The 25,347-nt window shown below is 36.2% G+C and overlaps 1 protein-coding gene and 1 pseudogene across 2 annotated transcripts in view; both read right to left on the minus strand.

Moving 5' to 3' along the window:
• Window positions 1–4,398: 4,398 nt before the first annotated feature.
• On the minus strand, window positions 4,399–15,930 carry LOC148880310 (hsp70-Hsp90 organizing protein 3-like). The gene is made up of 7 exons (XM_088962173.1): window positions 14,779–15,930; window positions 9,446–9,734; window positions 5,925–6,010; window positions 5,623–5,846; window positions 5,466–5,532; window positions 4,802–4,861; window positions 4,399–4,733 (listed from the first exon to the last, which is right to left on the minus strand). Exons 1-7 carry the CDS (start codon window positions 15,664–15,666, stop codon window positions 4,620–4,622), a joined length of 1,728 nt encoding a protein of 575 aa, XP_088818299.1. The 5' UTR covers window positions 15,667–15,930; the 3' UTR covers window positions 4,399–4,619.
• An 8,200-nt stretch (window positions 15,931–24,130) lies between these two features.
• Window positions 24,131–25,347, minus strand: part of LOC148880311 (methionine aminopeptidase 1A-like) — a 32,529-nt pseudogene continuing 31,312 nt past the window's right edge. The window contains exon 18 of the transcript XR_016104519.1: window positions 24,131–24,847. The product of XR_016104519.1 is annotated as a methionine aminopeptidase 1A-like (transcript). The remainder of the gene's footprint in view (window positions 24,848–25,347) is intronic.

Below are 25,347 nucleotides of genomic sequence, written 5' to 3' on the forward strand. Positions count from 1 at the left end.
TTCATTGAAATGGATTGGACCTAGTCCATTTGTAATAGACTCATATTGGACTGGATCAGATTGGAACAAATCCAATCCAATTGACACCCCTACCCTGAGGCACCTTGTAAGATGACAGAAGAGTTTATTTCACATTGTCCAATCCAGTTGCTCCAAACCCCCCTTCCTAATTTCCTATTTTCTTCATTTTTTTATTTTTTTAATTTCACATAATTACCCATTAAACCAATAAGGAAACATCATAGGCTAAATTATCTCTAACAACCGGTAGGTAAAGAGAGAGGGATTTGTTTTTTTTAATGTCTAGGCAAGTGGCACCACTATCCCCACTTTCTCCTAAATTCTAATTCCTATTTATCTTCTCCCCCACTTTTTATCTATATCTATGTAAAGAAAGTTTGAATTAAAAATTTTAAGAATTAGTTAAATATTATAATGAAATTATATAATAACTTTAAAACATTTACTAAAAACATAAAAAACTAATTTTCATGGATTTCATAATGTTCACATTATTAATATTTGTATATTTTTTTATAAAATTCATCACGAAATTATGTACAAACAATATAAATTATAATGTTATGGATTATTCAATTTAAATGTTATTCAAATAATAAAATATTATTTAAATATTTCAATAACAAAATATCTTAAATAACAAAAGATTAAAAATATCTAAATAATTATATAAAAATATTTATTACATTATAACTTTAAAATAAATAAATTTTTTAAATATTATACATATTATTTAAATACTTAAATAACTAAATATTTTAAATAAAAAATATTTAACATAACTAAATTTTAAATAGTTAAAATAACAAAATTATGTAATAAGTTCAAAAATTTTCTTAAACGTAGAAAACTAATTATAATAGACTTCATGATATACAAATTTATAATAATTTTTATGGACTATTAAATTCAGTAAATAATTAATATTTTAAAATTTTAAATAATGATATTATTTAAATAAATAAATAATATTGTAAATAACTATTTTCACTTATATTGATTAATAATTCTAGAAAAATAACTTTTGAAAAAAAGATATTTACTAATAATAATTTTAAAATCTTAATCAATATTTATTATATATTTATATATGCTAAAATTAAATTTATTCTCTTTCAGTAATTATTTATTGCATTTTTTGAAAAATATATTCTCAATAATTATGTATAAATATATTTTTTTTATTTAATTGAAATTTTTTCATAATCATTGGAGATTAAACTACTATTTCTTAACTTTTTAAATTTAATTTGTTGTACTTCTTGTATTTATTGTATTTTTGTTATAAATTTATTTTTAGTAATTATGTATTTTGTTGATTAATATTTATTAGAGTTTAAACTATTATTTGAGATTACACTATTTATTGACTAATTTAATATATTTTCAGTATTTATTGTATTTTGTAATTATTGTATTTATTAAATTTTTATTATTTATTTATTGTACTTTCATTATAAATTTATTTTCAATAAATGTGTATTTTCACTATAAATTTTCAATAATTATTGGAGGTTAAACTATTGTTATTTATTAGAAATTTAGACTATTATTTTAGCTAAAATTAGGAGTGTTCACAGGTCTGTTCGATTTGATTACAGGCTACTTGGCCAATCAAATCGACCCGGTCAGATTGGGGAACTGGTCACGTGAAACCAGCTGACCATCAATAAAAATTGACAAACTCGAGTTATACCGGTTTGAATCGGTTTTCAATTCCATCGATTAATCAAAAGATCTAAACTTAAAAAATTAAATTTAAATTTTTTATTATTTAGTTTTCGCTTAAAACTACTAGTATCTAAAGGAATGAAGGACGCCAAGAAGCATCTCACCTTAATGCTTACACGTACTTGTTTGTTGCCTTGTTTCTCACACATTCATTAATGTGTTAGCAAATTTGGGTTTTGACGTTTGAGTCTAAGTCAGCTCCAACCTATATACCCTTCCTTTATTAAGAAAACCAAATGGTTTCAAGAGCTGTTTGAAAAGAGTCGTGAGGTGAGAGGTTGAACGTTGCCCGTACGTAATGAAAAAAGTAGAAAAATTTTATCTCCAAATGAGAATGAGGTTGGTGTAGTTTGTAGCACTAGGTTCAGAAGTATGAGAGTGTGAATGAATTGGGTTGCTTATATTATTCGTGTTAGGTGTTGTTATGTTTTGTTTGTTTGCAATGCAATTAAAGTAAATTAATTCCTGAATTAATTAGAAAAAGTGAATCAAAGTTTGTAATCTTCTAATGCAATTGTACTGGTGCAAGTAAATTATATTACAAACAAACGAAGCAAAAGATGAGGTTGATTACTCCTTGTATTGTAATCAGGTGTTAACCAAATTCATTAAAATTCCTCCTTCCATCACACGTAACAGATGTACTACTCTTTGCATGTTACATCTCTTGGGTATGCATATTTGTACATTCATTGTAAGGCCAGGGGTATCAATTAAGTCCCATATTAAAAATTATCGGAGGGGAGGTGGAACCGTAGAAGGGGATCCTTTCGAAACAAACGATCCGTGAAGAAGAAGTTAGAAAGAAATAGCACAAGCACTGTCTTAATTTGTTTGAGAAACAGAGAAGAAGAAACCAAGGGAATTGAATTGAACCAATTCCAATCTACCGCCGCAGACACAGCGAGATACAATGCATAAATGCGCTCCATTATGATATGAAAAAACCTTTGAATTTGATTAACCAAGTTAAGACTTAAGAGCCGTATAACAATCTCCAATTTGAGTCTTGAGTCTTGACCAACCGTTTTACAATTTTAATGGTTGGTGCGTTTCATTGCGCAGCAAGCTACGCACGCAAATGCAGTCCAACTCCAATCGTTTCTCTAGCTTACATTACATACGTTTAACCTTTTTGCCCACAAGATGGAGTATGAAATGAATATGATAGAATTAGAGAAACACACACGCACACTTTGGCTGCATAAATTAACGACGAGTGAAGATGACGAAAAGTAGTCGACGAAGGACGTAAACTAATTAAAACGCTATATGTGTATTACGGATGCAAAGGATCCCCCGTACAAAAAAACAAACACCTTGAATCCCAATCAACCACACGACACCTCAACCTCAATTCAAAGAGGAGTAATTGGGCCCCGCGGATAAAACGGGGGGATGATGAATCACAATCAGGAATGCACTCATTCGTACTTAATCTCCAACTCCAACTTCAGAGGCTGGCTTCGGTCAGGGCAAAGACCGTTTCCAACAGCCTTTACAGCCTTGCGTTGCTGTACTTATCTGGGATATATTTCCAATGCAAAGTTGTAAGGGACTGATCGAACGGTGCCAACTCAGACTTGCCCTGAAAGGGACTGTTCGAACAGTGTCAGCACGATTTGCCCTGATAGAAGCCGAACTCCTCCAAATAGGTCTGCCTCGGTTAGTGACTACCAACCAAGCCCGACATAGGCCGAGCCCAGAACCCTCTTTTGCCATCATAACATTCAAGCAAATCATCAGCCCGTTTGGCTGAAATAATGTTGGCATGCATGAAATTCTTGTCTTCTATCATGTGTTTTTTTGGAAATGAAAATCCCACCAAATGCAATTACTAGAGTGCTTTGCACTTTTGCCGAACTAGATAATGTAATAACGATATACTTACGCATAAAATAAAAGAATATACATATAACACCCAAGGTTCTACATGTTGATACAGGCCAGTTTACCAGCCTGTGTGGGTGTTTTTTTTCAAAATTGATTTAGAAAGGTCAATTTAAGGCCCAACTACCCTCTAAACCAGTAGCTGATCCAATACAACCCCTGTAGAGACGTATCAAAAAACCACCAGCACAATATGTATCGACCAATATATATCAATAGTTTGAACCTTTATAACACCTGATTGACCAATCAAAACCCATCCATGAATTTTGATAAATAACACCTGATTGGCCACCACGTTTACAATCCTGATTAACTGATCGATTTTTCAGATATCATATCTTTTACATCACAGTTGAACCCTACAATATGAGAAGCAGGTATTTCTGACTCCAGGGTATAGAAATAGGCATACCTTAAGAATGTACGTCCGGAGGTTGTTTGTACAATTTGATATTTCTTACTCCAGGGGTAATGTTTAATTATTATAGCTGAAACGATCATATGTGATGTGATAAACTGATAACGTCTCCCCCAATTTGTACTGAACTCGCAACGCTTCACGTATGAACAGGCAACAGAAATGGTACAAACAATGCTGTCTGTCTGTTCTCGACTACAAGCCACAAGGCCCACAACTGCTCAAGATCGGACCCCATGCCAATCCGGCAAATATGCCTGACTCCAACGAATAGCGATAAATACAGACTCCATTACCCACTGAAAAACCCGCATACCCAGAGAGAGAGAGAGTACTAAAAAAATCACCATCACACTGAATCACTGATTAAATTGAACTTGGCAAAGATCCCCACAAAATGAAACTGAACCACCGCAATTCAAAATTTCCAAAGATCAGTATCACCACTACGTCCACACAAATGAACATGGGGAGAAATACACAATATAACACCACACTCAATTAAAGCTTGATGCTTGTTCTTGTCACCTTCCATGTTCTTGCTTTCAAGGTTTCTTTATCTCATTTGAACAATTCCTGAACTAACCAGCTTCTGTATCTTGTGCATCACCTGAGGGTTCCTCAGATGCTCCTGTGCAGCCTTCGGGTTCTCCTGGAAGTCGATCAACACCTGTACAATAGCAAATGTATCGCTTAAACCATGCACAGCACAAACAAAAAACAACACCATCAAGTTACCTGTCTCATTATTGGATCAGAAAGGATATTCTGGATTTCTGGATCCTGCATTGCCTTAGCCTGCGCAAATGACAACCAGAAACAACATTGATAAAGATATTAAACAATGCTCAAGCAGCAGAGGTCTGGACATTACGGTTAAAAAACAAGGCTTATGGGGTAGGAGATGGGTTAATGACCACCCCCCCCCAAAAAAAAAAAAAATCAATCTAATATCAGATTGGAATTCAATCTTGCCCATCAGGTTAACACCATACTCGATCAGGTTCAAATAGTATATGTACCTAATAAATTTACTAAAAACAATCGGAATACTTTTGTATTATTAATAAAATAAACTAGAATGATTTTACTTCAAAATAATCCATATCTCTAATAGAACAAATACAACACTAGAACCATGGTTGAAATATTCACATTTGGATTAGAGCTGAGTGGATTAGGGTTAACCCATATTCGATCCAACTATGGTTGAATTTGGACTGGCCTTGATCAGGTCATAAGGTCCATTATTCAATGTTGATCCTAATTATCCGGTGCGGTTGCTCTCAGACTCAAACCATGTCCTCACCCTTGCTAGCCTAAGCTTTTACCATCATAGTAAGCAATGATGAATTAAAAAGCATAGAGATACCATTTGCTAAAGGATGGCAAACAAATATACCTGTCTCTCTTTCAATTCTTCAGGGCTAATCTCTCCACGATTGGTCTTGTTGATCTGCTCTACACATCTGTAAATAAATGGAGGAAACATCAATAAAAAAGCAACTAAAGATTTGAATAAAAGATCCCCTCTACTGAATTAAGACTCCACGCCATACCTACGGACACCATCCATCAACTCTTGGTTATTGGCATCATGTTTCAGCCCTTCCTGGTAGGTCTCCAAAGCTTTGTCATATTCTTTCATAAAAAATTGGATTGCACCTTTCCTTGTGTACCCTTTGGAAAAAGTTGGATCAAGCTCAATGCACTTTTCTGCATCCTTCAACCCCTCAGGCAGTGCCCCCAACTTTGTATAACAAGCTGCTCTATTGCTGTACACCTGCAAAACAACAAGCAAATCGTATTACAACATTTGATTAACAGAAATTAACATGAGCAAAGAGAAATATGATATTACCCTTGGATCATTGGGGTTCCGTTTCAAAGCTTCTGTGTAATGTTTCACAGCTTCAGGATACTTCTGCTCCTTGAAACACTCATTACCTAGACAGTTAACAGTACAACAACAAATGAGAATCTATACCACCACGTTTATTTACTACTACTAAGACACAGAAGGCATTAATTCGGTAAGAGGAAGCACTTGGCTAATTTGGAGAGTTGTTCTCCAACATGAATGATTTTCTTTTCTTGTTTCTAAAGTATTCCACATCAGAAAAAACAAAAACAAAAAACATTTATCGATGGATTTTTTCAAAACAAAGTGAACATTTTAAGTCTGATTTAAAAAAAAAAAAACAATTTATCATGGCACACAGCAAAATATGCCACTCTGCCTCACAAGTGCTCGTTTGAAACCTCTATAGATCATACCAACTCACATTTAAATGGATGAGATAATATGATCAGAGTGTCTATAAGAAAGCTATGCTTTATTAAAACCAGAAATCCAATTCACATTGAAGAAAACAAAATTCAGTGATGGATGTTTGAATCTAAAAAACCAGCCAATCACTTTTCACCAATATTTTAATAAAACAAAGCCTTATACCTTGAGGTTTGAAGAAACTGCTTATATACCCTGTAGTTTCAAAAACTACTTACATAAACCATGTTGACCTTTCAAATGTTAAGTCTAACAGAAAAAACTTGAAGGACCAAAGTATCCATAATTAATTTAATTTGGGCAAATTCCAGCTTAGTACCCTGTACTTAGGGGGTAGCCTCATTTTAGTACCTGAACTTCACTGCAGTACCTAAACTCCTAAAAACTGCCATTCATCCCTGTCGTTAGCATTCCATCCGTTATCCGTGTTTCATGTCACGACATGTGCGACTTAAAACTTTTAACATGACACACCTATCCTTCTAATTATTTTCGAGACCATTTTACCCTTTCTTCAAAACCATTAAAACTTGGGGTTCCTTCACTATTTTCGCTCAAGCTTTAAACAATGATTGCAGAAGAAAATATTGTTCAACAAAGATTGATTGAGATCAAAGTACTGGGTTCTTGAGAAAGTAGAACAAAGAACGTTTTGAACAAGCTCTTTCTTCTTTTCCTTTAATTTAAATGATATGCGGTCTACTTCTGTAATGCCTCTTTTTTTTTTTAATTTTATTTCTTCTCTTGAATTAGGAGGAAAACAAGAACAAAAAAAAAAACCCACTTTTGATGAATCATATAAAAAACTTGCCCCATAAAAGACGGAAAAAATATACCTACATAGCAAGATCATTACATATTTTCACCTTTCAAACAATCTGATCGGGAATGAGGAATCTGCCGCTGGTTGGAAGTGACAAGAATTAATAATTCATTTCTTTACATGCCAATCCTATCAAGATTCTCCAACACTGTTTTCATCCTTGGGTCTCACATCAAGATCTGGTTCCATGCATGCAAGAGCCCCATGGAACACCGTAAGCACCCCCTTCTTTGCATGCACTTCCTTGAGCAGCATAGAATCCACCACCTCCAACAACGGGTTCTCCTCCTCTTCAAATCCCTTCCCCACCCATCTCACCAGATCCAAGGTCACACACTGATTGCTGTTGATGTGGTTGGAGATGAGAATTATATGGACTTTTTTTATCAATAGAATTCTATGGACTTCCCTGTCAGCATAGCGAACAATACAACACCAAACAAGTATATATGCATCCCACTTCTGGGTGGGTAGGCCAGGGGCCTTGTAATTGTTGGCTTGCTCTGTTTGGGAAAGTTTGATATAAGGGAGAGCTCCAAAAAAAATTTAATGAACCAATATAAGCCACTAGCTTATTTCTCGACCATAATCTTCAAAAATGTGTGTTCTTTGCTTTCCCAATACGTCAGCACATCACAAAGAGGATGATTCCAAAATATGTTTTCTTTTTAACCACCTTCAATCCTATGGAGCTAGTTTTGCAACCCTTCTCATGGAGGTCTTTATAAATAAAGAGAAGAAAAAGGGAAAAATTAAGCACTAACAGATTTTGACTTCAGAGTAGAATCATGTGGTTAATAAAAGCTTTTAATAGACTTTCGAGAAAAAAGGGAGCAAAGGTTAAAGTTACTGCCGCTGCTCTATCCACCACCGCCTTCTCCTTCTCTGTCGCTGTAAACGCCACTCGATCAAAGCACTCTTTGTTTTCCCTGTTTGCCCCTTGTAAAATTCCTACATTTTTCCATTATCTAGTTTGCAAGGTGTGCCCCTTGTAGAAATTAATCAAAATTAATATCTCCCCATTTCCTTTACACCTACAAACTGTTGAACAAATGAGGAACAAAAGGAGAGAAAAAGGAGAGAGAGAGAGAGAGAGAGAGAGAGGGAGGAAGGGAAACAGCAGGTGGGGAAAATGGAGTGCCTAGTTGGACCAACAGGGAAAAATAGGAAAAGAAGAAGAGGGTAAAAATGAGATTGTGAAAAAAAATTAATGGGCATATGAAACAGCCATAAACATTTTAACAGATGTCCTATGTGTTATGTGAGGCCATCTTACAAGGTATATATATGTAGGTTTTGAACTAATGGTCTACATAAGTAGTTTCCTCAAACCTTAGGGCAAATATAGTGTTTTAAAAGTGCAAGGCGCAAGGGCCAATTTGCGCCGAGGCATAAGGCACAAGACGATGTGCATGCTTTTTTGAAGCCAGGAGTAAAAATTAAGAAAAAAATGCTAAAAATAAATAAAGATGTCAGAAAATTCAAAAAAAAAACATGCCAAAAAACTCAAAAAAATGCAAAAAAATCCAATTGCATTACTTCAAGTAGCTAATGTGTTGTAAAACATATTACATTCCTGATTCTGCGAGTCGCCTTTGTGCCACGCCCCTTGAGGCAGGCCCAAACAAGTCCATGTTTGGGTCTTAAATTCTTAATTCTTACACAAAAGAAAATAATAATTTTATAATTTTAATTGCCTTTTATGAAGATATTTTATTAAGATGAATGAATGAACAACATTAGCATTAACCCCAGCCACTAGGTTCAATAGAAAGAAAAAAAGTGTATAATTTTCAAAAGGTGCACGCCTAGGCCACGACACAAGGCGCATCTGGCACATGCCTAGGCGCATCAAGCGTGCACCTTTTGAAAGTGCTGTGCCTAGGACTTGGGCGAGGCACCTACCCTAAAATGTGTCTCGTCTGTGCACCTAGGCACACCTTTTAAATCACTGGGTATATATACAAGTAATTATCCATATTGCAATTAGAAATTGGAAAACTAAAGTTCTTTTTAGTTTTCTGAAGCATATACCAGAAAGATCATCATGACAGCTAAAATGCACTCACACATGCATATGGATACCTCTCCCTAGAGAAGACACCTTAAAACAAACATGCATATAGATACCCCTCCCTAGAGAAGACACCTTATAACAAACATGCATATAGATACCCCCACTTTGGTTAACACCGTATTTATGCATAGAAGAGCCAAAAAAAATCAAGTATTACATAAGTATCACCATATACCAATTGTAAGGGCATACCTTTTTCACGCTCCTCATCTGCTAATTTTGGGTCAAAATACTCTTGCTGCTCTAGGTCTTTCTTTGCTTTCTCAGCATCGTTAAGCTTTTTCAATGTATCTGGATTGCGATGCTCAGTAAGAGCTTTCTGGAAAGTCTCAATTGCAGGTTCATAATCCTTTGAGCACTTAGCCATTTTCACTAAGGCAGTTCCCTTCCTTGTCAATGCCCTCGCAATCATCTTAAAGTCTGAACGCAGCTCTCTTCCCCTCTCAACTGCTTTGTCACAATCCTTGATACATTCTTCATACTGGAAAAAATACAACTTGGGTTAGAAAGATAACAGAGACAGAAAGCACCAACATCAACAGTTAAGTTCTGATAGAAAGTCTAAACGAAAATATTAAGTAGAGTAGCTATAAGAGAAATCAGAGACTAAATGTCTATGTGTGGCTCAACCTTCCCTTAACAGTCATGATTCATCACAGAGATAGCAAGGTTTACAAAATATGGTCTTGATGAAGAAGGGGGAAAAACTCCAGAAATTTCCCATTGTGGTTAGTGATGCATTCAGTCAGAAAGAAATCACATCATCAACCAGAACAAAGAAAAAGACATCTATTAAATGAGTTCTAAGAAAAAAACTTAAACAAATTCTCAACCAGTAGCAACCTCGGAAGCCTACCACTAAATGGGGAAACAATCTAAATTGTTGAAATGATAGTAGCATAGACATCAACCACTGACAAACATTCACAGGGTGTGTAAAATACACTAACCTAAACAAAGCAATGACAAAAAAATCCAAAGAATTCATTTTAATATATAAAACATTCAAATTAAGGTAGAGAACAGAGATGTTTTCTCCGAATAAAGATGACTGGTAAACAAGTACAACACAACAAACATGAATATACTGGCCAAATATCAGGAAACATCATGCCTTAATGCATGAAGATTTAAAAAAAAAAAAACTGAAAGAACCATCAAATACCAAGCTTCTACCTATAGAAGCAGTGTAAGAATTCCTAACAACCTTTTACCTTCAAATAACTTCAAGAATTATATAAAGCATCTCACTGGATAAAGCCTTAACCAAATATGATCAGCTACATAATTCTTATTCTGTCGTTCCCTATGCCTTGGGAGATACTTTCTAGTAAATAAATGACTTCATGAATTAATTTACAAGGGAAAGAATGCATGTAAATGGTACTTCACAAAGACATTTACCAGATCAATTTGTCTCTTCATATCAAAGCACTCATGCGAGGTGCATTTTAAGGTATGTGCCTCGCCTAGGTCCTAGGCGCAGCACTTCCCAAAGGCGTGCGCCTGGTGCACCTTGTGATTCAGCCTAGTAAAATATCTTCTTAAAAGACAATTAACATTATAAAATCATTTATTTTTGTATAAGGATTAAGAATTTAAGACCCTAACATGGATTTATTTGGACTTGCCTCGAAGGCCTTAGTACAATGGCGGGTCATAGAATTAGGAATGCAAGATGTTTTACATCACATTAGCAATTTGAAGTAATGCAATTGAGGACAAAAAAGAGATTGTGGGTTTTACATACTTGAAAATGTTTTATATGTTTGGTTTTATTTATAAATTTTCATTTGAATGTGCTTTATACATTATGTTAATGTATTCTAACTTTAGATAATAGGCTTTTAAAACATTTATTTTAAAATTTATGTTTATATTTTTTAATAATATTATGTTTCATATTTTTATTTTTTTGCATTTTATTGAATGTTTTGGCACTTTTTGAGTCTTCTGACATTTTTTGTATTTTTGCGCCTTACTTCAAAAAGGCGTGTGCCTCACCTTGCACCTTGCACCTTGTGCCTTGGGCACAAAATGCCCCTTGTGGTATTTTTGTGCCTTGCGCTTTTAAAACACCACTTATGATTGCTACATTTCTCTCATTAAAAACCATTAATTATGGCAGTCCCTTTCTTTTTTGCATCAGGTATAGATGACTAATTAGACATTTAAAACAATAAAAGGCAAACTAAATATATATTTAAAAGGAGGCCCCATGGTGTATGTTGTTCTTTTATGATATGATTTTGATTGAAAAGACTAACAATGGAATGCAAAGCTAAAATACAATGCTTTAGAGTTTAGAAACAAAATGTTTCAAGATTAGTCAGACTAAGAATATGTGTATTCCAATTTCTGCAAAAATATTTTGGATCATGGTAGTGCAATTAGTAATAATGATCAAGAGATGCCCCAAACTACCAGTAGTGGTAGCCCATTGGATTAGAACATGGTAGCTTAAGAGGTGCATCCAGTTTGAGAACCGAGGAGAGTCAGGGATTGGAGGGGTCTTGAGAACTAAGGAGAGCAATATCTTATCACTGTTTTTTATTGGAAACGGTATATCTTATTACTGTTTTTGGGCCTGGTGGGAGTAGGTGATTCTACAAGAGCTAAGTTGCTGGATGCTGTATAAGGAATTCAAATTGCCAACCAACTTAGGGTAGAGAAATTACTGATTGAAGGGGACTCTAAGGTGATTGAGGGTTGGTTGATGAACCCAGATTCAGTTATTTGGAGCCATAGGGATCTTTTGAAAAAAGTGAAATGGTTAACAAGACACGTGACAATTAGAGTCCAATGGGTGGGTAGGTCGACAAATGCTTTCGCTGTCTTTTTTATCTGTAATATTTAGGAGAGGCTGCACCTCGCACCTCTCCAAGGGATGCATGTAACAGCTCACCTTCTTTGGTTAATGAAATTATCTTTCAATCATCAAAAAAAAAAAAGAAGTGCATCTAGCTTGCTGCATGATCAGCATATACCAAATGAGACTAAAAAAAAATCATGTAGAACGGTTATAGGATCATTGCTGTGCCAGACAGAGTGCTTTAATATCAAGAAACAGTAAGTTCTAAAATGATAGCTGTGATGAGATGTGTGGCAGGACTAGAAAGAACAAAATCAGAATCAAGAACATTTTAAGGGACTTAAGAGTAGCTCCGATTAGCAAAAAGATGAGAGTAAAGCAACTTAGCTAGTTTATTTTATGTGCATAACTACCAATTAAAGCACTAGTGAGGAATGAATTGGTGCAAATTAGAGGCTCTAATTGAGCAAGGGGAAGATCAATGAAAATATTATCCAACATGGTAAAAAAATTATTCAATAACTTATAATTAGATAGAAAACAGGATTCTTGATAGAGCACATGCAGGACAAGGTTCATGTAGCCAACCCCAACTAGCATTAAGGGTGAGTTGGATTGCTTAATTTCTTCATCTTATTGGTATTTAAGATGTTTATTTTCCATGCCCTCAATTATGTATTTAGTTAAAAATTCTTGATAGCAACAGTGATTTAAAAGTTGGCCTAGGCACAGGCGAGGTGCATTTTAGGGTATGCGCCTCGCCTAGGTCCTAGGCGTAGCCCTTTCAAAAGGTGCACGCCTGGTCCGCCTAGGTGTGCGCCTGATGTGCCTTGTACCTCAGACCAGACGTGTGCCTATTGAAAATTTCACGTTTTTTTCCTTTTTTGAAATTAGCAGCTAGGTTCGGGGCCCCATACCACGCCCCTCGAGGCAAACCGAAACAAGTCCATGTTAGGATCCTAAATTCTTAGTTCTCACACAAAAAAAATAATAATGATTTTATAATTTTAATTGCTTTTTAAGAAGATCTTTTTTTTATCAATTTAAAAAGATATTTATTAGGATTAATGAATGAACAACATTAGGAAATAGGGGGTACCGAGAACCCCCAGACCCCCAATCCAGTTCACTCGCTCACTAAAGCTCCGAGAACCCCCTATTTGCTAATGTTGTTCATTGATTCACCCTAATAAAATATCTTCTTAAAAAACAATTAAAATTATAAATTTGTTATTTTTTGTGTGAGAATTAAGAATTTAAGACCCTAACATGGACTTGTTTGGGCATTTATCAAAAAAAAAAAAAAAACATGGACTTGTTTGGGCTTGCCTCAAGGGGCATGGCACAAAGGCAGCTTGTAGAATCAAGAATGTAATATGTTTTACATCACATTAGCCACTTGAAGTAATGCAATTGAGGAAAAAAGAGATTATGGGTTTTGCATGCTTGAAAATGCTTTATATGTTTGATTTTATTTTTAAATTTTCATTTGAATACACTTTACATGTTATGTTTATGTATTTTAATTTTAGATAATAGGTTTTTTAAAACATTTATTTTAAAATTTAAGTTTACATTTTTATCAATATTATGTTTAATATTTTTATTTTTGCTTTTTTTTATTTTCTGGACATTTTTTTGATCTTTTATCTGTTTTTTGTATTTTTGTGTCTTGCTTCAGAAAGGTGTGTGCCTCACCTTGAGCGCAAATTGGCCCATGCGCCTTGCACTTTTAAAACACTGGATAGCAATTGATGATATTATATTGTAGCAAGTCTGTTTAGGTGGAACATTCACTAAACCTGATACAAAACCTAACCTCAAATTTTAATTTCCTTTTATTGTTTAGATGATTTTACTTGTTAATACTCCTTAAATATTTAACATCAAATCACTTTTATGATAAAAAATACACAAATATTTTCTTATAAACCTTGCCCCCCCCCAACGAGAATTCCTGACTGCACCCCTGCTGTCACCCATAGATACATATGTCCCAGAGCAAAATATTATCTTTCAATATTCCAATATTTTTTATCAGCATGAATAGTGGTACTTCTATAGGTTTTACCACTTTGTACAGAAAGGCATGAAAAATGTCAAATAAGGCACCAAATCATTTAAACGAAGTTTGAGAAAACACCAAGAGCAAAAGAGGACCATGCTCCGACAAGCATTATAATAATTCCTGAGGAATTCAAGATGCTCAAATTGAGTACATTTACATAAGTCCATACAAAGTGTCAGTAACCAGGCAAGGGGGACAAGTAGGAAACGAAGTACCAATCAGAAAATCTTTTGAGCACTAATTCTTCCACAAGTATCTCCTAGAAAATAACTTGCAAGCTTTAACCATGTCCAGAAAGTCAAATTTATAGTTAACCACAATTTATTATCTAAAATTTTCCTCATTCAGAATTCGATTTTCTTTAGCTAACCTAAATATCCTAGCACTCACAAGTCCACTTTCTCTTACATAAAACAACTGAATATGAATAAACTATGCAACACTTTTTCTTTGACGATAGTATACCTAGACATTATATATACAGGCTACATCCCAAACATATAAATAATGCATCCTTCTCCGTGAACTAAACTAGTGAAAAAGCAAGACTTATAAAAACAGAAAGAATAAAAGTTAGCACTATAACTGTAGTGTACGAAGAAAAACATCAAGTGGTGATGGATAGTGAACAAGAATAGACCATACCTTCCCCATTTCCAAGTAAACAGCTGCCCTGTTAGTGATGAAAGAAATATCTTCATCATCTAATTCCATTGCCTTGGTGTAATGCTGAATAGCCGTCTCAAAATCTTTCTTCTTGTAGGCTGCATTTCCTGCTTCCTTCTCCTTCAGAGCCTGCGCCTTCCTCTCCTTTGCCTCCTCCTCCTCCGTAAGTTCCATTGGTTCAGGCTCATGTTTCGGTTCAGGCTGCTTCACCGATTCAGGCTCCGGGTGCCTCTTGGGCTCAGGCTCCGCCTCCGGCACCTCCATATCCTCCGGATTTTGAGTCTGCATTTTTATATTAAGTGCAACCCCCAAAGCTTGCATCATCCTCTGATCCTTCAAGTACAAATTCAGATTGTTGGGGTTTTTCTGAACATCCTGAACCATCTTCACGAAATCAGGCTGCTGGAGAAAACCCCTGGTCGTGGGATCAGCCGCTAATTTCGCCCACAACTCCGGCCCTCCGAATATATTCCCGAACGGCGATGATGACGAGGGGGGAGGCCCGCGCGATCGAGATGCAGCCGACTGTGCATCAGCGAGACCCGATTTCAAAGCTTCGTTGTTTGGGTCAAGCTCGAGACCTTTCTTGTAAGCAGAAATAGCCTCATCGAAACTACCAAGCCCAATGTGAGCCGCACCAAGACGGCTGTAACCCTTTGACCAATCGGGCTTAAGCTCAACCGTCTTCTTGGCATCGGCGAGGGCTTCTGAATAATGGTGGAGAGAAGCGTGAGCCGCAGAACGGTTGGAGTATAGGACATGATTTGTCGGGGCGATACTGATTGCTTCGGAGAAGAAACGAATAGCTTCTTCGAAACGACCTGCGGAGAAGGCCGCGTTTCCTTTGGCTTTGGCTTCTTCCGCCATGCCCAAAACCCTAATCTAGCTGTGTAAGAACTACAAAATTTGAGATGTTTCTGAAAATCGGATTGCGGGAGCAATCGGAGAGTCTTTTTATTTCTGGAGAGAGACGATTGTTATTTGTTGGTATTAAAAGGGTGGAACGAGAGAGAGAGAGAGTCGTAGAGGGGAGTTCGAGCTTTCTAGGACTAGGAGGGATCTATTGACATTCTGGAAGGTTCGGAAGTCGCAACTCGCAAATGGAGAAAAGAGAAACCGCTGCGCCATTTCGCATTTAGCGTGGGAAGGGAAATTAAGCACGAGTGAGCACGGCCGTTACCCGTCAGTGAGACCGGATCGGCACAGTTTTTAGGACTCCGATTGGATCGGGTCGAACCGGAAAGTCGGACCCTTCGGACTGTCACCAATTTCAGTTTTGATTTGAAAGCAAAGATAGGAAAAAGAAGGAAATGCCATTGGTAAAGGTAGGAAAACGTATAAACATAATTTTAAAAGAAAGATTCAGAAATGGAACGTTCTGATCACCAGTTTTTGGGTTGATGGTTCGATTGTATAATTGATTTATTCTAACAAATAAAAAAGAATACAGGTAAATATATTTATTTAAATAAATTTAAAAAAATATTCTCAAATTAAATGTATTTATCCAAATAAATAATTTATCTATATAAAAAAAAAATCTATATTTTTCCTCCATACTTTTACACCTGCAAATGCAAGTCTTTTCAAATTATTTCCCTATCATTAATCTCCGTAATTATGACATTGGGTCCCACTTTATAACCTCAACTCCCATGAAATGAGACATTGTAGCGTTATAATGGAACAGTGTTCCGAAGTACTAGCATGCATAACCCTGTCATTTTTCAATGAAACCGTATGAGAGGCCTAAACTTATTCGGCTATTAATCATTTCATATAAATATATGTACCTCATATTCTGGGGCCGACATAGAGGATTCATGTTCATTTGGCAATCAGGAGATTTCTTTTTAGTAGGTAATTTATCCCTCAACAATAGATAATTAAACCATTTTAGTTATGATTGAACTTCAATTCTACATAATTTTTTGAGTACTTTTTGGTCAAAAAATTTTGAGTAAATTGAAAAGCAGTTATTTATCCGTTTTTCTAAAGACTAGATCAACAAAATATATTACAGCAAATTATCAAAAAAATAAAAATAAAAAATATGTACAAGCAGTCTTCCAACCACTCAGAAGGTTCATCAAACCATCCATCAAAATGTTGTTCTTTACCATATTATGCTAATTTATGGGTAGGGTAATTGAACTTCTAGAGACATATATGAAGTTAACAGACCCAATGTCTTTATAGCCTTAGCTTCCTAATTTATAATATAAAATACATGGTTTTGGTGCAAATCATAAAAATTAAATTTTATTATATAATACTAACTCATATCTTTACCATAGTTGTCAAGGCACCTAGGCGACCACAGGGTGCTTAGTCGCCTAGGCGATCGAATTTGAAAATATAAAATAGATATCCCTACCCCTCTTAAGCTACTTTATTGGTTTTTATACTAATCAATATATCTATATGCTAGCTATTAGCAATAAAATCATTCAAATAAAACATAGAATGCCATAGCTAGCATTTAGGCCAACAAAAATGGGGGATTGTAGATAAGAAAAGAGTGAAAAATAAGGGGGTGGAGCCCATGCTTCATTCTCAACATAAGTTGTCCAAGAGGACGATGTGGATTGTATTTAAGGGGGCGGAGACCCTATTTCATGCTAAAAAAAATGGAGGAAGATTGTTAACAGTAAGAAAGAAGGAAAGCTAGTGTAATTTTAGGAAGGAGGAGGAGAAGGCAAAGCCCCTGTTTCATCCCAAAAATATTTCAAGAAGAAAAAGGAGGAGGAGGAAGAAAAAAATGTACTTGGAGGTCTTGGACTACTTGGACTGAACAATGGAAACTTCTCACTCGTCGTTTTCTCTTCTCAGCTCTCGGTTCAAAATTCAAAGTCTCAAACCCAAAGAAACTTACCTAGTTTTAATGCAAAAGAGAATTACTTTAATAAAAAAATGATAACATACAACAGGGTGTATTCTAATAAGATAAAACAAACCAATAAAATGATATAATACATATGCACATTCAAAAAAATAATATAACATATATATGGGTGAGCGCAGACCCGGACGTTGGGCAAGAAGACTTCTAAAAATTGCCTAGTCGCCTTGACAACTATGACCTTTACCTTTATTTATACATGTATCTGCACTTACACTAATGGTTTCTAATAAAAACAAAGATTGCCAAGAGACATCCCATATGATTCCAATTCTTTCTTTTGGCTTCTTTTAATGCTTCAAAATTTGAAAAGAGCTTTGACTATAGAAGTGCCCAAATAAAATGGGCAAATTTTTTAAATTACCCTTACTGTTAAGCTAATTGACAAACTCTACCCTTATTGTTCATACATTATCTTAAAGTACCCCTATTGTTTCTGACAATTGACTAATCCGCTCACATGCCACACTGCATGATTGTTATACTTTGAGAAAATGTCAGTAATACCCTTCTCTTCACCCCAATGCTGATGCTCATCGGAAACGCGAGCGTGTCAACGCTTTGTCGTCTGAACCTCAGGAAGATTTGCTTTCTTTTATTCACCCCGGAACTTGTGCTTGCAAAGCTATATATGCTTCTTCTCAATATCTTCATTCGGTGAGAGAAATGGCAACTTTCGTCTAAACGAAGCAGGTTACTAATCCACTCAAAGACAAAGTGAGAAGCAATTCGTCGCAGCTCTAACCTATGACGGTGACCCTCTGCAAACAAGCACCAAGATACAGATATGCCACTGCAACTTCTCTCTCTTTCTCCCCATGTCACCGGCCGTCCTTGTTTTGCTCTTCCATTTCTTCCTCTCTCTCTCTCTCTCTCTCTCTCTCTCTGCTCGTTGTAGCTCTAACCGCCAACAATGTCCCTCTTCAAACAACCATTGAGATACAGATCTGCCACTACAACTTATCTCTCTCCCATGTCACTGACTGGCCCTGTTTTGCTCTTCAATTTCTTCCTCTCTCTCTCTCTCTCTGACTTCGGTTGGCATCCTTTGTGGCTTGACACTGAGAGAACTAGGTGTGTATTATGACAACGACATTCTTAAAAGTCAAACCAAGATAGGCCTCGGCATAGATGAGATCTCTTCAGCCACAAACTATTTCTCCTCACCTTATAGGTTACCACGATAATAGAAACATCACCAAATTTCCTATGCTTTACATGGAAAGCAGTGTTGGTCGGGTTCATGGCAATTTGACTCTTCGTTGCATCTACAATCAATCGCTTAAGGCCAGTTCGTTTGCTCTGAAGTCTGACATCTGAAAGTGCAATAATTATGAACTTTTCTTTCCTCTAAACTATAAATGCAAAGAATGTCGTTTTGAATTATGAAATTTATCAAATATCCATTTTGACCCCATATATGAGAGTTTTTGTTTGTCTTTTGGGGGTATTATTGGAAAACAAAAAATTGTATGATTGCACTTTAAGAGATAAGAGGATACAAAAACCATTTTTCTCTTAATGTTAAAAGATTCCTCTTAAGATATAAGAGTTAAGAAGAAATAAACATGCCCTTAGTGTTTGTAAAGGCAACATAGGATCGATTATGGAGTGGTCCTATTTCCTTGATCATTGGCTATAATCTCAACACGATAATGTTGCCATTCCCCAACACAGGAATAGGTTGTACTGAGATCGATTAAATAGTTAATCAAGTCCCGGTGTGGCATTCCCGACCGACTTTGAGAAATTCGCAATGCAATGCAGGTTCATTAAGTTCGACACCATGTCTAACGGTACCAAAGGCCATTTTGTCTGGCTGCAAAAAATTGTACAATGGTTTGGCTTTGGATTTTATTTTGAAAATTTGAGTCAAAATAAAGGGCAGATTTGACATTTTATTTTTTCCATTAGCATTTAACGATGATGAGAATTGTTAGAAACAATAGGGGTATTTTAAGACAATATATGAATAGTAAAGGTAGGGTTTGTCAATTGGCTAAACAGTAGGTGTAGTTTAAGAAGTTTGCCCTATTTATTTTGATTAGAAAAACAAAGAAACCCAAATGAACCAATGTTAGCATCAATTGTATCCTCATCATGAAAAATGAAATATTGTGTCAAGGAGAAAATCAAATGCCTAGAGACCATATGAGAAGACCTAGGGGTGTCAAGGGACTGGTTTTCTATTGGATCCCATCCAAACTACAATCAATTTGGACGGATTGGACGGACCAACAAGACATATTGAATTGGACCAGTCCAGACTTAGTGGTCCTAAGTATTTATTGGATTGGATTGGACCTGGCCTATCCGTATTGAACTTATAATGGATTGGGTTGAACTGAGCCAAATTCTGATCCATTGATAGAAGATAAAAACATAGGAATCAATGGACCAGGTTTGGATTAGAATTAATCTAAATTAAAACAAATTTTAACAGATTGAACAATCCAGACATTAAATTGGACCAATCCAAAATGATTCAAAATATTCGTTGGATTGGATTGGACCTGATCAATTTGTAATGAACTCACATTGGAATGGATCGAATTGGACCAAATTCAGTCCAATTGACATCCCTACTGAATACGCATATTCAATTCAATACTAAAACAATTATTATTTTCCCATTGAGAAAGAGTCCAGCAAGTTCGATAGATAGTCCAGCAAGTTTGATGAGTTTAACGGTCACATTTCATACTGTTGGCCTTTACTAGGTGCAAGAGGGTGAATATGGGAAACATGAATTAAATAATTGGTCGCGACAAGAGAGAGGTAGCAAATTCAATCTTAAGACCGATTGGGCCTAAGAATGCAAATTGTAAATCGCAAAATGCCAAAGTTTATCAGTAGTACGAATAGAGCTGTCAATGGATATAGGCAATTCGAAATCTAATTAATTTATATTCGAATTGAAATCGAACCATATCATACGATATCTAGCGGATTCAAATCGAATTTAGATTATAATCGGATAGTAAATAGTATAAATAAGTTAGATTAAAACGATCAAAATATTATATACTATAAATAAAATGAATTAAAAATAATTTTAATATTATATGTTATAAATAAAATGAATTGACATTTTCTTTTATAAAACTTGAACGTATGACAATTTAGTGGAAATACAACCTTCAGACCAATTCTAATGATAGATATAATATAAATTTTAAGTATATATGAATTTGCAACCCTAACTACTACGAAGTGCAAATTAGACAAACTGGTCATTACCTAATTATTTAACTCTTTCTCAATAGCAGGTAAACGATGCCAATACCACTGAGTCTGAAGGTAACCGATGCAAATTGAGTGCTCCTTTGCAGCCAGGCATTTGGGGCATGTACCTCTTTAGATTTTTCATACATACCTCAAATTTAATTTCTTTGGATATTTAGGATCATCTAAAATGAGATTATAAAAAGACGGTTAAAAACTTTTATGTCTTGATTGTCCGCCTCTTTCATGAGCACATCTCTTTTTTCAATCTCTAGGATCAAATATGAATGCAGATTAGTTAAACGCTTTAGCCGTTCAGTGGGCTATAAACCAATGATAATGTTCCATGTCAGTAATAAATTCACGGGTCTCAATGTAAAAGATGCAGGCCCATGTATTTAAATACTGACGTGAAACCTTATCATTAGTTCCACAGCCGGCTGAACAGCTAAAGCGTCCGGTGTAACCTTGCTCATCAAATAAGATATTATCCAAAACTTGTCATATAAGTGGGAATTTGAAAAAAAAAAAAAAAGAACACATGTTCAAAGTTCAAACAGCACTCCACTCCCTCACCTAGGGGTGTGAGGCCTAAGTCCAGACTTAATAGACCAGATTTGGATTAAACCGGTCCGAATCAAAATCAGATTGAATGGGTTGGACAGTCCAACAAGATATATTACATTGAACAAGTCCAGACTTAATGGTGATTGATTGACCTGATCCATTTGTAATGGATTTATATTGGACTGGATCTAATTAGACGTTTCTCACATACAGAACATGGTGGTTGGCATGTGAGGCATAAGTTAGAACGCCAGGAATTTGAACGGATTGGATGGTAAAGACATTGAATTGAGGCAGCTCAGAATGGCCCGAATTATTCAACGGTTTGGATTGGACCTGATCCATCTGTAATGGACTCATTGGGCCCAGTTGGGTTGGATCAATATCTTGTCCATTGACAGTCCTACTCATACCTACTCCCCCCCACCCCCCCACCCCCAAAACATGCCAAACCTAGGGCTGTTTGATTAACGGTTGAAGCAGAAGCTGCTGGACTGAATGACTTGCTTCATCTTTTAGTAAATGCAATACTTAAATAATAAAATATTCGGATATAGTAACCTACCCAACTTCAGCTTCAACCATTAAGGAGCACACAACATACTTTAAAACCTTATTCACTAAGGCTATGTTTGGTTTGAAGGAAAAAGTAGGGTAAGAAAAGAAAAGGCAAGGAAACCTTTACAAACCTTATATAGGTTTTGATATCTTTCCCTTCCTTTCCCTATATTTTCCTTCAAACCAAACATAGCCTAAAAATCAAAGTTATAAACTTCTCAGTTCAGCCACTTCAACTGCTATCAAAAGTGTAGAAAAAATAAGGGTAAATTTCTTAAACTATTCTTATGGTTTAGCTAATTGACTATGTACTCTTACCGTTTGAAAATTGACTAACACTACTATTATTTCCGACAATACACTAACTCTACCCTTGTGTTAGAATCCGTTAATGCTTTGGTCTCTATGTACATGTGACCCATGTGACCTATAAAATTTTTTCAAAACCCAATATTACTCTCATCCCCTGAGGCCTAAGCCCCCACTCTCTCCATTCTCATACCTACTCCCCCCCCCCCCTCTCTCACTCTCTCTCTCTCTCTCTTTCTCATACCTCCCCCTCTGCCTCTGGTCTCTCTCCCCTTCCTTATGGAGACAGACGATCGAGTCGACGAGCATGTGCACGAGAATGAGAATAGCGGTTTTCAATCCGACACAGAGACCAAAGACAAGGTAGCGACCATTGAGCAGTTACAGTACAAGTTCGCATTGTTCATCTCTTTAATCTTGCAACGAGAACAGGGTGGCAACTGCAAGTTCTCTCTCCGATCTCTTCTCTCTTTTCCTCTTTTTCTCTCCTTCCACTTCTTTTTCTTCTTCCATAGAACATAGATTTGAGCACCTGCAGTACAAGTCCGAGTATTGGAGAACAAAGAGTCTTTGATCTCTTCTCTCTCTCAAATCCACAGCTCAAGAAACTCAACGCCTCCTTTCAAACTACCAACTACATGAAACCGGAAGTTGCAAGTTGAACGACAAAATTCCCGATCAGGTATACAACGACAGAGGAAGTTGCAGGTCAGTTATACAACAGGGGCATGAAACCGGTTTCAGCCGGAAGTTGCAGTAGCACCGCCTCTGCTTCATCTCATTCCACCTCTTTACCTTTGTCGATGACTGCCTGCCAACTAGTTTTGGCTATGCCGGTTCCACCAACCAAAGAAGGAGAAAAAAAAAGAAGAGAAAGTGAGAGAAGATTGCCATCGCCGCTTCTGGTTCGAGCAGAGGTCGGCGATGAAAAGTAATGTAACTCATTGCAGCGACACTCTCTGTTTTCGTTCAAAGAGGGGTCATCGCAGCCGCAGATTTAACTCATTGTAGCGGCGAATTTGAACACGACATAATGCCTTCTCTCTCTCTCTCTCTCTCAATACCGACTTCTCTCTCCCTCTCTCCCTCCTTACCCTCTCTCCCTCATCTTCCCGATATTTTTTCCCACCCCTTCCCTCATTTATTTTTGCATTTTGGATCATTGTTCACCATCATCTTTAAACTCCCGAAGTTAAGCTAGACGTCATAGCGACGACAAATCATAGATTCTCCGGCAGGCAAAACAAATTATTTCCTCTCACTAAACTCTGTTATATCCCCGGTCATTGCCACTCGAAGCTAGTAGTCGATGATTGAAACTGTTTGAAATCTCTCCCCTACTCCTCTATCATCCTTTGTTCCCATGTTGGCATTAATTCTCCATCTCAGGCTACATTAGGTTAAGTTTACTCTCGTTACTAACTTGGCATTCATCAAATCCACACCCATGGTTCACAACGTTCAGCTCTCACAAGGCCTCTCCTTTGCTTTATCCGCCATAAAATCCATACAGACAAAGGGGTTTTCATTGTTGTCGTTTCATCCCTTTGCTTTCTCTGCCATCAATTCGACAGTGTTCATTGTTGCTGATGTAATCAAAGGGGTTTTTAGGTGCAAAAGTGATGGGGATATAAGTTCTGAGATCGCCCAAGAGCCACTGAGTTCAGCGTTTCTTTCCCTTTTTCCTGTTTTACTTTGAAACTTTGAAGAAGAATAAAGGGTAAAATAATCTTTTTTGTCTCTGTTAACGGACGCTAACTGTAAAAGAAATATTAGTAAAAGAAATATTAATCAATTGTGAGAAACAGTAGAGGTAGCATTAATCAATTTTCAAACACTAAAGATACAGAATCAATTAGCTAAACGGGTAATTTAAGAAATTTATCAAAAAAAAAAAAATATCCAACGATAGCAAGACCAACACTGTTACCTCCATTAACTTGAGCTTTCCAGCGCACATTGCCGTACAGAATAGTGCAATTCCCAGGGCAGAAAAGATGGTAGGAAAAGTGTCACTTCATCATTTGTCACAGTTCAAGAAAGAGAAAAACACGCATCTCCAATTTATTTTAAGATAAATTACAGCTTGGCCATTCTTCGACAGTGGTGCATACACGTCTCAATGGTTAAAACAGCAGTCGCAAAATCATGGGATATCATACTCAAACCCAATTGGGCGTAAAAGAACATGTAGCTTAACAGCCCATTGATCCCAATTGCTCCAAGAGTTAACGCTTGAATCCTACAAGCAGGTGATCTATGATGTGAAATGGACCCATCTCTAATCACTACTTGCTTCATTTGAAATGGTGCCAATCCATTCTCTGACATGACCGTATCATTAAGAACTGGTTTCAGTCTTATCCGCCGATTGTAACCTACATCAAACTGCTACTGAGCTTGGGGTGATCATGCACTGAGCCAAGGGAACATCTTGGGCGAACTAGGCAACCGTCCTGTAAGAACTTCAACTCCAGTGTCTGTCACCTGCAAAACAAGATCCGGGGTAAGTAGTACATTCAAAGTGCCCCATCTCTTTAGCAAAAAGTCATAGTTGTTGAACAAAACAATTGAGATAGTATATCTACAAATCAAAGAGACATGTAAAAGTTTAGTTGCTTGGCGTCTTGAAGACAATAAAGAAATCAGTGATTCAACGGACATGACTCTCATTCAACCCATGTCGAGAGCTTTCACGTACAAGGGAAATTTTTGAAACCAGTTCAATGAAGACACTTCATGCATCTTATATCAAGGCGAAAGGGACTGTATAGCAATAATTTTAGGCATAGCATTGATCAAAAATCACAAATACAAGGGTAGCTAGCATAGATCCATGATATCTTGTTTCAAAACATGATACCAGCGTATATCTTTTCAAATCACATATTTATAATTGTTAATTATAAGTATCCATTATTGCGAGATTTAGCAAAGTGCCATATTAACTATATTTACAATCAGAATCTCAAAACAAAAGAAGAATT

This window comes from Nelumbo lutea, chromosome 1, assembly GCF_056320005.1.
Source record: "Nelumbo lutea isolate HS-2025 chromosome 1, American lotus-T2T, whole genome shotgun sequence".
NCBI classification, from domain to species: Eukaryota; Viridiplantae; Streptophyta; class Magnoliopsida; order Proteales; family Nelumbonaceae; genus Nelumbo; species Nelumbo lutea.

Coding starts and splice junctions, on each gene's coding strand:
- LOC148880310 (XM_088962173.1), bottom strand. CDS start 15,666: ATGGCGGAAGAAGCCAAAGCCAAAGGAAACGCGGCCTTCTCCGCAGGT. Junction 5,847..5,924: donor GGAACCCCAATGATCCAAGG/GTAATATCATAT, acceptor GTTGTTTTGCAG/GTGTACAGCAATAGAGCAGC. Junction 4,734..4,801: donor CTGATCCAATAATGAGACAG/GTAACTTGATGG, acceptor GCTATTGTACAG/GTGTTGATCGACTTCCAGGA.